The 14770-nt window shown below is 34.3% G+C and overlaps 2 protein-coding genes and 1 long non-coding RNA gene across 4 annotated transcripts; 1 reads left to right on the forward strand and 2 right to left on the reverse strand.

Annotated features, from left to right (window-relative positions):
- Nucleotides 1–1126: 1126 nt before the first annotated feature.
- Nucleotides 1127–4691, reverse strand: LOC8270463 (putative receptor-like protein kinase At3g47110). Of its 2 annotated transcripts, none has more exons than XM_015723985.3 (2): nucleotides 1834–4685; nucleotides 1127–1719 (listed from the first exon to the last, which is right to left on the reverse strand). In XM_015723985.3, the coding sequence occupies exons 1-2, from the start codon at nucleotides 4511–4513 to the stop codon at nucleotides 1313–1315; spliced, it is 3087 nt and encodes a 1028-aa protein (XP_015579471.3). In that variant the 5' UTR covers nucleotides 4514–4685; the 3' UTR covers nucleotides 1127–1312. The 2 variants fall into 2 exon arrangements, with proteins under 2 accessions (XP_015579471.3, XP_048232112.1); XM_048376155.1 differs by having other exon boundaries at nucleotides 1504–1727; nucleotides 1834–4691.
- Nucleotides 4692–7074: 2383 nt separating this feature from the next.
- On the reverse strand, nucleotides 7075–14212 carry LOC8270462 (anthranilate synthase alpha subunit 1, chloroplastic). Its single transcript, XM_002526842.3, has 11 exons — nucleotides 13943–14212; nucleotides 12858–13042; nucleotides 12576–12765; nucleotides 11275–11426; nucleotides 10518–10633; nucleotides 10181–10427; nucleotides 10022–10078; nucleotides 9348–9500; nucleotides 8590–8670; nucleotides 8065–8151; nucleotides 7075–7767 (listed from the first exon to the last, which is right to left on the reverse strand). The coding sequence occupies exons 1-11, from the start codon at nucleotides 14073–14075 to the stop codon at nucleotides 7444–7446; spliced, it is 1725 nt and encodes a 574-aa protein (XP_002526888.1). The 5' UTR covers nucleotides 14076–14212; the 3' UTR covers nucleotides 7075–7443.
- LOC125370470 lies at nucleotides 7766–8063 on the forward strand. The gene is made up of 2 exons (XR_007216481.1): nucleotides 7766–7895; nucleotides 7990–8063. It is a non-coding gene; the product is annotated as an uncharacterized LOC125370470 (long non-coding RNA).
- Nucleotides 14213–14770: the final 558 nt, after the last annotated feature.

Genomic DNA, 14770 nt, shown 5'->3' on the forward strand with positions numbered 1-14770 from the left:
CCTGGAAGGGGAGAATTGAAGAATTCAATTTCCAGGACATATCCGAATGACAAGGGAAGTTTCCTCACACCCTCCAATGAAGCTTCATCTAAGCTTCCACCCATCTTCCTCCCACCTTCCTAGTACCTAGTTTTGGTACTATAAATAGACAAGCTTGGAGAGTCTTTCGATCATCAAGAAAAAATCAGATCATAGATCATCATACCACAACCAAGTAGAGTTGTGAATATCCTTGAGAGATATGTGAGGTGTTTTTGAGAGTTTTTAATTAGAGCTTGTATGTCACTTATTTCTATTCTTGAAAGTAATAGAAGTGTTTTTTCTCTCATATTAGCACGATCCTGTTATTCCTAACAGCCTCCAGAGTCACCGGTGATGCATGTTCCACTGCCGGAGATGTCAAATGAGCATCCATCAATTCCCCATATAGGGCCAAATCATATTGCTGGTTTTGTGATATTTATAGATTACCCAAACCACCTTCCCTCCGTTGATTAGCTTGTTTAGGTGACAATATTGTTTGAAATGCAGGCCATATAGTAGTGCCACATTTGTTTGCCAGAGTAATAACCCTAGCATCAGTATCTGTGACTTAACAAAAAGATCAAAGCTAGGAGAAAATGCCAGATTTTTCATGATAGAGATAATAGAACCAGAGAGTCAGGGCAGCTATGGATATTATATAGAAGCCACATAATTTATTAACAACATACCTGAATTTAAAGAAAAACAAAAATCATGCTAAGAGAATGTTGAAGAGCTCGGGATTTAATGGCCAATTGGTTCAGTTAATTAGGTAATTCTGGATAAGAAAGAGAATACCATTTGTCATAGTAAAAACACACCCACTAATCCTGCTGCCTTTCAGAACTAATACTTTCATGTTAATTATGTGAAAAGCTACTGTAATAATTTGATTTCAGAAATTTCATTTCTGCACCTTGTTCATCATTTCTTAATTCCATCCAATCTTTTGGTGCCCCCTTGAAAACATGAAAGCCCAACTCTCAGAAACTACTTCATCTAATCCTGCTGCTGCATTTTCTTCAGGCAGCAGCAATGGAATGGAGATTAATCCATTTCCTTTTACCATTGTTCTTTATCACGGTAGATAATTAAACCTAGATAGTAAATGAGTCACTTCGCTTTCGTTTTTCATTAATTCTATAAACTCAAAAATTCAATAACAACATTTCTGACATAGCAAAAGCACATTTTCTTGTATTCTAACAATAAGCTGAGAATCCTGCTGACTCTTTAAAATATGAGAACGGAAAACAACTAGCAATACAAAAATATATAACCATAATCATCAATGCTTATAGTTTCTAACTCTGCCCCTCTTCCCAGCCTGAAGCAACATATTCTTTGCTGCACAGAGTTCTTTGATGACATCTTTGATGTTCATTCTCTCACTAGGCAATTCTGCAGAACATGAAACTCCAATTCTAAGAAAAGATACCAGACACTCCCACATTTGACCATTCATGCCATGCTGGTTACTTATGCTATCGCTGCCCTCAACAGATTGTTGAAGCAAATATGAATCCACAATATCCCTAACATTTTCTGGCGACGCCCTCTTACAGGTATTATGAAGGCTGAAGCCTTCAGGAAAGACATCATCTGTCGGTCTCTTTGCAGTAATCATCTCCAGTAGAAGAATCCCGTAGCTATAGATGTCCCCTTCTGGAGACACTGTGCCACCAATGCCATATTCTGCAATGCTAATTTGTAGTTTAGAACCTATATACTTGATAAAAATTTGCTTCTAGATTTAAGCCTAGAGTCTTTAAGATAGATAACTATTTTCAAGAATAAAAGATAGGATACCTGGTGCAACATAACCAATGGTTCCCTTAATCACCGATGAACTGGTTTGATCCCTACTGAAGTCATCTGTGGCCAGAGAAAGTAGTTTGGCCAGCCCAAAGTCACCAACATGAGCAACCATATCATCATCAAGGAGAACATTGCTTGGCTTCAGATCACAATGAACAATGGGAGGTTCACAACGGTAGTGAAGGTAATCTAATGCATAGGCCACATCAATTGCTATATCTAACCTTTGCATAAGGTTCAATTTTCTTGATTCCTGTTCTTCATTCTGGTGCAGCCAGCTATCTAGATTTCCATTGGACATGAACTCAAATACTAGAGCCTTAAAATCTCTACCGTTGTAGTCCAAGCTTGAACAAGATGTTATGATCTTGAGAAGATTCCTATGTCGAACTTTGCCTAAAGTCTTGCATTCAGCCTTGAAACTCTTTGAAGCCCCGCGGTTTTGAAGTTTCAGCACCTTTACTGCAACAAGTTTTTCAAGTGGATGAAGAAATCCTTTATACACAGAGCCAAAACTTCCTGTACCAATCAAGCTGGAAGATGCAAAACCACCAGTAGCTTGAAGAAGCTCCTTGTAAGACAGCCTCAGGTGACCAGCATCCAATAACGATGCAAAGAGGGATTTTTCTCTTGAGTTTCTTTTCCGCCAAAGTATAAAAAGAACCATCATCAGAGTAGAAGCAACCAAAATGCTTATGGTTATAGGAACAATGACTTTCACCGATTGAATGTTTCCTTTTCTTTTCAGTTTCTTATTTAAGCAAGCTGGAAGATTCAATTTAGGAACTCCCCCACAAATCATATTGTTGCCCATCATTGAAAATCCAGTAACATTCCCAAAAACCCCTCCCAATGGAACCTCGCCTTCAAGGAAGTTAAAAGAGAGATTGAGCTTCATCAAGTATGAAAGATCGTCAAGTTGGTGTGGGATCCTGCCAGACAAATTGTTTCGCGAAAGATCTAAGCTTTCAAGAGATTTCAAAAAGCGAAAAGATAAAGGAATGGTTCCTTGAAAGAAATTCCCTGCCATAGAGAGTTCTCTTAATCCAGAACACGACCCAAGGTCCATGGGAATTTCACCAGACAATTTGTTTTCACTAACATCTAATACTACAAGATTACTTAAACTACCAATATCTGATGGAAGGGGGCCGGTCAAGAAGTTATAAAAAATGTAAATAGTTATTAAATTTTGCAAAGACGCAAACATTTGATTAGGTAGACTACCACTGAAGTTATTTTTATGGAGAAACAAATTCTGCATTTCCGTGCAGTTTTTGAGGCTTATGGGAATGCTTCCTTCAAAATTATTGTCGTGTAAATAAAGATCAAACAATCGTGAAAAATTTCCAAAGAAGGATGGAACTTTACCATGTAGGTTATTTCTATGGAAAAACAATCTTCCAATGTTTCTAAGCTTCCCAACTGAAACTGGAATGGTGCCTGTAAGAAAGTTAATTCCCATATCCAAAAGAGTTAATCCAACAAGATTCCCTATGGCTTCTGGAATATTTCCTGAGATATGATTCCGACCCATGAAAAGCATTTTAAGCTGGGAAGACAAGTTGCCTACTGCATCTGGCAACACTCCACCAAACCTGTTGCCATGTATTGCCAATAACTCCAGTTTGGTGCAGTTGGATAAAGAAGAAAGAAAATTAAAATCACCAGCTTTCGCACTTCCAAGACTGTTGTAACCAATCAGTAACTCCTGAAGGTTCTTCAGTTTTCCTAACGTCTCAGGGACTGATCCTGAGAAATTGTTGCCAAGCATGTCGAGTAAAAAAAGGCTAGAGATGTTGGATACTGCAGCAGGAATGACTCCAGTGAACTGATTGTCTGCAACAACCAACAACTGAAGATTTGGAAAAATAAGGTCTATATTATGCGGTAGACTTCCTGAAAAATGATTTGAAGAGACATCCAACCATCCCATGGATGAAAGGTTGTAGATAGAAAGTGGAATTAGACCTGACAGACCATTGACACCTAAAAAAAGTGTGTTTAGGCTTGATGCGCTTCCCAAAGCATGAGGAATACTTCCCCATAAATTATTGTAAGCAAGCGAGAGATATTCTAAGGATGAAAGATTCCCCAAAGAAGATGGAATACTGCCAACAAAATTGTTGCCACCCAAAGAGAGTCCCATAAGCTGAGACATATAACCAAATTGGTATGGAATTTCCCCACTGAGGTTATTACGACTCAAAAAAATAACTTGGAGGGTTGAAGAGTTGGTGAGCTCAATAGGAATATGGCCCTGGAGATGATTTACTGTGAGGTTGAGGAACTGCAGCCGCTTCAATTGTCCGAATTCAGGTGGTATACCACCTTTCAGGCTGTTCGCAGATAATGTGATCTCCCTGAGGAATGTCAAATTACCTATTGAAGGAGAAATGGATCCGGTTAGCTTCATATTGTTTAACTGCAAAACAGTGACTCTCCGGTGACGACGGCCACATTTAACACCTTGCCAGGCACAGAAATCAACAGAATCATTCCATGAAGAAAGGATTTCAGGGGAACCGTAAGTTAGCTGATCTTTCAGCGCAAGCAAAGCTAGTTTATCGGTTTCATGCCGTGAAGGTAAGGCCATTATATGTAATGATACAATGGCCACCACATAAATGAGAAGTAGAAAGCTTTTCATATTTGAACAGAAAATATTCATATTATGCAAATTAAAATGGGAAAAGAAAAACAATTTGGGACGATTTGAGTAGGAGCAGCCAAATATAAATACAAAAGCTGTGATTTGGGAACATAGAACCAAGTCTTTCCAGTTCACTTTAATTTGACTATAAATTGTTACTAAATTTTTATATTTAATTTATTAGCTCTATTAAAATTTAATCACCTTGATAATAAAAGATTGATGCGTCGTATCTCTCATTTAATTATATTCTTTTCGTTAGTTGTTTTAATTAAAACAAAATAAATTAAATTTTACTGCGAAAACGAAACTAAGCAACATTTATATTAGTATCCAATTTTTCAAGGTCAAAAGCAAAAGGATCTTTACCTAATCTTTAACTAGCTAAACCTTCTATCACGGTACTGACTATGCCAAAACGTATTAGAAGGATCAGTCAAGTTAGAACCCTAGTCGAGTAGATGAAAGACATGGGTTAACTTGAATGCAGCATTGACTTAATCAGAGCCACCCACCAAAGTGGAAATGAAATGGAACTTCTTCTCTTTTCCATTGACAAAATAGCCTAATTTCCAAACTTTGGAAAGTGTCTGCAGATATTATTAATCCACCAATCATAACCAAAGCAAATTGCATCTTTATTTGTGGTTATCGTTTTGCTTATAAGAGCAGTCCCCACTCCATAGAAATTTAAAAAAGGCCATTTCTGATAACAAGTCTGTCTTCGTACCAGTCAAATAATATTTTCACAAAGGAAAAAGGAAAAAAAAGGGAAATCATTCACAAACAAGAAGGAAAAGAAATAAAATCATCTGTTTCTCCTCTGCACAGGGCTGACTATAGTAAGACAACATCAGTACATGCAAAATATTATTTAAAATATGATTGTTTTTAACAAAAGAAAAAAAAAAGAAAAAAAAATTGAAAAAAGCATATAGATTAAGGAAAGCTCGTGGATTAAGGAAAAAAAAATCATATATAATAAAAAAAGAAAATTTTTAATCTAATTTAAATGTATATCTTTATCTACACATCAAACTAATTGATGATTAATATATAGTTATTAATTTTAAATAATTAAATTTGTACGAATCATTTAATATTAAAATATAATATCCCTAAAATTTATTATTTTCATATTTATTATAGTACAGATACCTACTGTATCTAAGAATTAATCGTAAAGAAAATGAATAATTATTTCTCTTGTGATTTAAAATAAAAATTAAATTAAAAAAAATAAAAATATATATATATATATATATTCAGTAGGATGTAACGAAACATGTCGTAGAATTATCAATTACATGCTTTTTTTGTTTATAACAGTATAAATATATTTGATGTAATATAATAGTAAATACATCATATAATTATCTTTAATTTAATATAATAATTAACACGTATTATTTTGACTACTTACAATATTGTTTATATTTATTTTATTTCTTATTTTTATTACTATAATTCTAACACTTCCAATCATTCATTACCACCATCATCCGATGCCTAAATTCCAATGATCCGTTGAGCGATGACTTTGATATCTGAATTCCAACCATCATAAATGTTAAAAAGATAATAAATTTAATAATATTTCTTAAAGTTTACTTTATCATTTTATTTTACACTAACTATTATAAATAAAATAAAATATTAAAATAAGAATTATGACTACATTAGATTATATATTTCCTTACCATAACCAAAGACAGTAATCAATAATTTACTATATGAACATTACATTCTAATTTTTACTATATTACACGATTATTACATTGTTGGTATAAATTCCTTGAATAGAACTCATGGTTCAATTAATGAGCAGAATTGCTAGAATATCCTGAATTTTGTTTAGACCTTCCAAAGATGCACAATGGCCCTTTTGACACAATAAATGGACACAAAATTAGGGCTTTACCCTTTTTGTAGAGCTTCCAAAAAATTTGGAAATAAGCTAATAGCCTTTCTATTCATTGGGCTTTGACCCAGAACATTTACCCATTAGTGATGCTGCCAACTTTAAAGGCCCATCTTTTTACTCCCTATTTCTTTTATTATTATAAATTATTAATACTATTATCCATTTCTGTTATATTCTTGTCTTCATTTTTATGATCAGCATACATCAATAATCAGCAACAATTTATAGTTAAAGATATCATACTTAAAATTACATGACCCACCATAACAAGAAAATGCAGAACCACCCATGCAATGCAAGTTTATCACCACTTATCTAGTAGAGACCATAACCGCATAGGTGAAAAGACAAGGAGGGCTTTCCTCCAGTTGCTGCAATTATTGAACTGCACTTGATCTTAGCCAAAAGGCCAATAAAGATACAAGTTAGATTAGCTTTAATACAGAGGCACACCATCAGTAGCAATCTATGGAAGAAAAAGCAAATAAGCACAGTTTTGAATCATTTCTTTTCTCTCATGATTGTCCAGATCCTCAAAATTATTATGCAAATCATTAAGCAATTTCTACAGCTCAAAAAACATTTCAAAACCATCTGAAATTGGTTTCATTTTCTCTACTGACTAGTAATCAACTCAGAACTCAGAAAGTAGTTGTAAATACACAGAGAAGGACATGCTGTTACTATTATAAGAGCAAAGATTACAGAAGAGAGACAAAAACAGTTCACTTCAAGCACACATTTGCTTACATATTACATCCCATCTACTCTCTAACTTAGAAGTTAGAAACCTAAAGATTGTAACTGTAAACTCTTTTTCTATCTATGCAGTATAAAAGGCAGGCAAAAGTTGAAATACAGGTTGACATGCACTAGGCAAAACTATTTCCTTTTCTATCTCCACCCTAAGCAACACTAGCTCACTGAGCAGGTGGCTCTATAGAAAAGGTATGGTGGAGGAGCGGAGATCGCGTACCGAAGGATTCAGCACAAAATGTCTTTATTTCTCTGGGTGACAGGCTTGTCACTTGTTAATAAAGGCCGACTCAGCCAAGTCAATGGCCCGTGCAAGACCCGCAGCTTTGTTCTGGCATTCACGGTGCTCATCTTCAGGATCACTTTCAGCAACAATTCCAGCTCCAGCCTGAAGGTATGCTATCCATTCACGGCGTTTGTCAATGTCTTTGTACATGTACATGGTGTCGTGGCGAGCTCCTGTGGGGAATACCATTGTCCTAAGACCTAATGCTATGTCCATATCACCCATAAATGAGACTCCTCCAAATCCACCACTGTATGGACCACGCCTTGATACCTCATACTTGTCGATTAATTCCATTGCCTTGACCTGTAGCATAATGTCAATAAAGCTCTTAGGAGGGAAAAGGGCATAGAAGGGAATTTAGCCATCAAGTTCAAAATTCATCATGACAAACTCTCACCAGCCTGTGGCACCATGTGCAATGATCATGTTAGGTGAGCCAGGAAAAACACTGTTAGTTATAAATTATATGCATGCTTTAAGATACATGTGCTCTAGCCAACTAATATTCCCTAAGAATAATTACAGCCAAAACCAAGTGTAGCTCAGCGATTTCATTATTAATTGAACAATCATCAAAGCAGAGGAAGTTCAATAGCAAACCTTTGGCGCTCCACTAACAGTTCCGACAGGCAATGCAGCACGCAAAGCATCCCAACAAGAAAGATTATCCTGCAATTCTCCTGTAACCTGCATTGAGGGACGGTGCATGGAAGCACTGTAAAAAAGACAGCAAATTTCTGCTCCTTCTATTTCACCAAAAGGAGAAGCAAACTTCTTGTGCATATTCATAGAATAAAGAAAGTTAAGCATCCACTGTAAAAGAATTAATGCAACAGCGAGTACCGATTATTCTATGCAAAAATGAACAACATAAACTAGGTCGTACCAAACAGCATCACTAAGCGGACAATGGAAAATAGTAAATTGTCCCATTCACTGAGTATCAAAATCCTCAACCAAATTACTTGCTTGATGATAAAGAAGGCATAAAAACTGATGTGCCGAGAAAGCAGGAGACAGCATACTAGCTTCAACTTCTAAGACATTTTAGAAATTTGCCTTACATATAACAGAAATAACATAAAGAAATAACTGAATTTAGATAGCATAAACATGAATTCTCACCGTAGAGCTTATGTGCATGACATGGGAATATCTTTCAATATTCATAAGCTTTTCCACAGTTACGGAACCATATTTTGAGACCTGCATAAGGGGGGGAAAATTACGAAGTGTTACCTAAGCCAGTTACCCCAGTGTTCATTTGGTGAATAATGACTTAACACAAAATTTAATGAATAGTATGTGATATTGACACACAACGATTGCAACAAGCACCATTATACTTCTCAGATATAATAGCTGTAAAACAAAATATAAATCCAGACATTTGTAATAGTTTTTCAGGAAGGGAAAGAAAGAAAAGCCAAGCTTACAACAAATATAAAAAAACAGGATATAAGACATATGAAGACACAACAGAAAATACACCCTTATTACTCTGTCAATTTTTGCAAATAATCCAGACATAAATGAGACTTAGTGCTGATTGTCAAAATATCAATTTGTATAGACAATGAAGAGGAAAACACAACCAGCTCAGTTTCACCACAAATAAATAAACAAAAGATATACAGACAAAAGAATGTCATAATTCATACTAGTGTCGGACTAAGCAGTATAGAAGTCCACAAGTTCACATATAGTTGCTTAGTTAGCTATTTGACGGCCTTCCTGAAATTAATAGAACATAAAATGCATGCCATGAAAGAATTAAATTGAAATGAGTTAAATTATTTAGCCATTTGATAATAACACTAGATGAATTCATGATACAAGTTTTGAGCTTTGAAAATGTAAAGTAGCATCATCAGTAATATAACCTTTCCAACATCATTTCTGCCCAAATCAACCAGCATGATATGCTCTGCACACTGTTTTGGATCCTTTAGTAGCTGTGCCTCCAATATCTCGTCTTCTTCAGCTGTCTTGCCTCTTCTGATAGTTCCAGCCAGTGGCCGGTTAACTATTTTATTCTATTTAGTCAAATAAAGTAAATAGTGATCAATGTTAAAAAGAAAAAAGAAAAGAGCAATACAAACTAATAAACGTATAGAGCTCATAGAGATTTTACATTACGAGAGAAGAAATGATAAACTAAAATAGCGCATAAAATAAGCCATCATGCTACAAAATCTGATATCACACTGGTAAAATTTCTACTGGTTCTATTATGAAATAACAAGGCATCTAATGGACCTTTCTGGGCTTTGAATTAATGCAAAAACAATTATTTATGCAACCTAGTGTATTCAGGTAAAATGCAAATTCAACGGAGTTAAAATTCATGGAGGAGATTATCATATTTCTGCAACTCACTTAGATGTAAATAGATGTGAAATCAAAAACTTCTGTGGTTAGTGAAGAAAAAATTGCATAAATAAAGGCAGAATTAAGACAGACACCTACTGAGTTTAGACTAAACTAGTGAATATAGGTAATAAAAATTCAGTAATTCCATTTGGCTATCACCTTGTTTTAACTGATTTAATCTTACCTTCTTCACACGTGTGAGAATTTCTGGACTTGAGGCAACTAGGATACACCCTCTGGCCTAAAAAGCATATTTGACAAGAATGTGTCACAAACGCAAGTTCTAAAGCACCCCAAAGCACAGAAATTATATATAATTTTTCACAAAAAAGAAAGGACCTACTTGCAAATAAGTCATGTAAGGACTGGGATTCACAATTCTCAGTGCTCTGTAGATTTCAAATGGGTCAGCAAATGTTCGGCGCTCAAAACGCTGACTTAATACCATCTGAAATATATCTCCTGCCAGAATGTGTTCTTTTGCTTTTAACACTATCCCCTTGTACTCATCACTTGTCATGTTTGAATTTGTTAAGGATGGACCGAAGTGGCGAGTTTGTAAGTTTACAGCTCCTGCAGAAAGCCTTGGCCTGACAATTCAAAGTTCAAGAATAACATGTAAATGAGTTTCAGCGAAGACAAATACAACAATACATTAAAAGAACACAAGAATAACTCACGGGTCAATATCCTGCACCCTGGCCAACAAGTTTTCTAAGCGTTTGATTCCGTCAGAATAAGCATTCTCCACGGAGGAGTATCTATCCAGCCTCACCCAATGAATTACGTGGACTTTCTGAGAATAAATAAAATACAATATCACCAGTACAGGTAGCTGAAGAACTATCAGAACATTCTCCTTGCAGTATCAACCAGAACTCCAACATACCCATTCTCTAACCTATAGTCTTCTATAGACAGTTATCTCAAGAAAAGCTCATAAGTTAACATTACTGGATGGAAAGATATGATAAGCATCTCAAAATATATCTACACCTCAACAGATAGGAGTTAATGAATCCTTTTCATCCATCCTATCCAGTTTATGGCTATATCTATACTAGACCTTTATGCTACTTTACCTATATTATCAAATATAATTTAAAGCATTTATTGAACTTGCCATAGTAGCTTGATACAGCATGCATCTCTAAACTTTTCCCTTTTTCCCGATTATGTAAGAGTATGGCTTAATCATATCTGACCAAAACAACCTTGAATACCTATTATATCGATAAAGTACTTCTAAAAGCTAAATCTTTAGGCACACAAGCAGAAGACACAGAAATTTAATTTTCGTTTTAAAGAAATGAGAAAAATGGGAAAATAAAGCAAAAGATCAAGAACTATAGTGAAGCATCCTACAAAGAGTTTATACATTGTCATTAATAATAATAATAATAATAATAATGATAATGATAATGATAATAATAGTACCTTCTCCACATGATCAAATACAATAACGTTATCATACAGGCCAAGGTGTATATCTGCTAGATTTCTATCATCCTCAGGAGCACTTGAAAATGGCAGCTTTTTCTTCTCAACGTATCGCACAGTATCGTATGAGAAATAGCCTACCCAGCCACCTATTCATGAAAGAACTTTTTAATAAAGGCGGCTAGAAATACTTAAGATGGAAACTATTCAACCATGTTTTTACTTTTTACTGATTGGAAATTATCAAATGGCACAACCATGGTAAAAAGTGTATCTCGCTTGTCAGTTTGATCTTACAAGTCTTGAACAATCCACCAGTCTAAGAAAAAGATTACTACGACTTTGAGGGTAAGAGAATATGAATATGTATGCATATAGTATCTCATATTTAAATCCATAAAGCAACTTTAGAAAATTCATAAATTGACTAAACTTATGGGGACAAAACTAAGACATGCGTGCATGCATGCATAAAGCAACATGGTCGAATTTAGCACAAACGACAAGAATATGGATCATTGTATCTATGTAGCACAAATGACAACAACATGGATCAATAATATGGATCAATGTCCCGCGACCGACAAGAAAATGGATCAATGTACCACAACCGACAAGAACATGGATCAATTACCGCAACCGACAAGAACATGGATCAATTACCGCAACCGACAAGAATAAGGATCAATGTGCCGCAACTGAACAAAGAATTCAGCATATAAATGGTAACAAATCAAAATGATATTGAGATCATATTTAAGTTATTCCCTCTTGTCATATTTGGTATCATTAAAAGTTATCATTACTGATGAATAGTACATTCTGTTCACAATTATTTTTCTCATAGCTGCATTTGAATGATACCAAATAATTGCATATCCAATATGATTGTCGGCACCAATGACTCCAAAGTTTGAAATATCTGCAATGTTTGGTTGGTCCTTAATAGGAATTCTACTTATGTTTCATGTATCATGCATACGTTAAGTCCATGCAGGTTTGAAGAATCAACAATAACTTGCATTTTGAAAATTTTGAAATCTCCTTTCTTTTTGCACACCAACGGAGATTAACACGTAGCGATGCACAATACTATAAACTTCGAGGTAAAAGCCAACTAATCTTTCACATAATATTTCATTTTAATATTGGGGCATAGCAAACTAAGAAACTAATCATTACATAAAGTCTTCATTAGTACATTAATTTAACCTGTATATCTAAATCCTTCTTTGAGCGAATCATGCATGAAGCAGAAAAAGAATATGATGGAACATTCAAATCCAGAGTTTTCTTACCACAAAAAGCTTCCGGAAGTTCACTAATAAGTTGAGGTTTCCAGCCCTCTGAAATTCTTCTTGGTATTGTCATTGGATCTTCAGCAAAATCTTCAGTCAGTGAGCCTTCTTCATGGTCCATAATTGTAACCTTATTTTCTTTCGCCACAATTTCAATTGCAGGCTGAGCTCCAATCACACTATAGCGTCCCTGAAACCATTAATTCATCATTAATAATAATTATAGATGATCCAAGAGACACAAGACCTACTGCAAAATAACAAAGAACAAATAGTTCTTACGACACTTGAATCCCGAGAACCGGGTTCTACAGACTCAAAAAGGAAGCTTGGAGCCTCTCTATCATCTTCCTTAACCAAGCATCGGTAAGCAGTAACCGGAGTTAACTGGTCAGAGAATATGCAGCTGTGAAGTGGCACTAAATTTCCTTGTTTAGCAGCTTCAGTGAACTTGGCCCCGTCAGAAACTACCGAAATATCAAAATCAGAATGACAATTAAGTTTCCAAGTAAAGTTCCTAAAGTAACACAAATTTTTCTAAATAAAGCTGTAGTCTGTAGAACACGTCAATCCAAACAGGGGCTAAAACCCATTATTAAACTGATTCTATTTAACCATTTAATTTGCTAAATGAACTTTTTCAAGAAAATTAAAGCAGAAAAAAAAAAATCTTTTTGACAGAGTCATTACACCTCTACATTTTGCACTTAAACCCAACAACAACAACAGGAAGCAAATTATTCGGTAGATCACTTTAAACCCATAAGGGCTAAAAGCCATTATTAAAGCGATTCTATTTAATTATTAAATTTCTATTTCCATTTCTAAGAGAATCAAAATACAAGAAGTACATGATACGCTCTTCCTACTAAATATAGCAACAGCAGTACATTTTGCACCGATAGAATTAATGAGAACGTAAATCAAAGGAAATGGTTCCAGTAATGAATTAACCAGCAGAAACATAACTATTCTGTCAACTGAAACTTAAATGCTGCTTCATCTGATTCGTTATTAACCATAGGAAAAAACGGAATATCATTAATAAGACCAAGTCGAGCAATAAATTTTCTCAGCAACCAAACACACACAGTGTGTTAATCAAAATCTTGATTAAACAATCCCAAAGAACATAACTTTTCTTTAAAAAAAAAAATAAATCTCCTGTACCAAAACTAAATCACATATTAATACCATTATCAATTATCAAAAATAAAATGAACAGTAAAAGAAATTAAAGCACGTGCTTATTCAAAACACAAAATCAGTAAACAAGAATTGACAGTAAAGCACGTGCTTGCTTATTCTTTTTCTTCTTTTTTTTCTTTGTTCTTTCCTCTTGTTCTTTCGTTTAATATCTTTCTCACCTAAAGAAGAGTTCAGGGAAGACATGCAGTTGCCTGGACGGAAAGAACTCCTTGTGGGGGGAATGACGGTGGTTTTGGTGGTGGTGGCGGTCGGAAATGGAGAGAGACGGTGTGAGAAAGTTAGGGATTGCATTGTGACAAAGCGTTTGGTAGTGAAGGACAGAGAAGCAGTTTGGTCTATTGCAAAGGAGAAGGAAAGAAAAAAAAGAAAAAAAAAAAAAAAGAAGAAGCTCTGGTTTTGGTTATGGCAGTTACTTGCTATGCTTGTGTTTAGAATGTACTCTCTGTTGTTCATTTATATTTATAGCCTAAGGTAAGGTGAAGCGTGAAGACTTGATAGAAATTGGAAGTGGGGGCCACTTTCTTAAGTGAGTTGTTTTCACATTTCTCACTCCAAAAATAAAATATTGTTTTAGCATACCTTTTACATTTAATTGGTGCATTGTAGTAAATAATAGACGGAGCAATTTAATATATATTTAATTATTTAAAATAATTAATATACTTTAAATTATTTATTAATTTATTATATAGATAGAAATATTTATTCAGATTAGTTAATTCTTTTTAAGATTAAGATCGGTGAATTTTTAAAATTATTTATTAATATTAATAAAATTTATATTTTATAAAAAATAAAAAATAAAATTAAATTATATTCCTTAAATTTATTAAATTTTATATTTTATTATAAGAAAATAAAGAAAGTAATTTAGTTTTTATAAAAATTTAAAAATATAGATATTTAATTTTTTTTATATTAAACCATAAAACACTCTATGCAAGTAAATTAAAATAATGGGTCTATAATATTATTAATTTTATAAT

This window comes from Ricinus communis, chromosome 6 (genome assembly GCF_019578655.1).
Source record: "Ricinus communis isolate WT05 ecotype wild-type chromosome 6, ASM1957865v1, whole genome shotgun sequence".
NCBI classification, from domain to species: Eukaryota; Viridiplantae; Streptophyta; class Magnoliopsida; order Malpighiales; family Euphorbiaceae; genus Ricinus; species Ricinus communis.

Bases quoted from the DNA above. Each gene is read 5' to 3' on its own strand.
- LOC8270463 (XM_015723985.3), bottom strand. From the start codon at position 4,513: ATGAATATTTTCTGTTCAAATATGAAAAGCTTTCTACTTCTCATTTAT. The intron at 1,720-1,833 runs GTATCCTATCTT...TTAGCATTGCAG, and splicing joins CATTGGTTATGTTGCACCAG to AATATGGCATTGGTGGCACA.
- LOC8270462 (XM_002526842.3), bottom strand. From the start codon at position 14,075: ATGCAATCCCTAACTTTCTCACACCGTCTCTCTCCATTTCCGACCGCC. The intron at 10,428-10,517 runs GTGAGTTATTCT...TTGAATTGTCAG, and splicing joins AGGGTGCAGGATATTGACCC to GCCAAGGCTTTCTGCAGGAG. The intron at 9,501-10,021 runs GTAAGATTAAAT...TTGACTAAATAG, and splicing joins TTCTCACACGTGTGAAGAAG to AATAAAATAGTTAACCGGCC.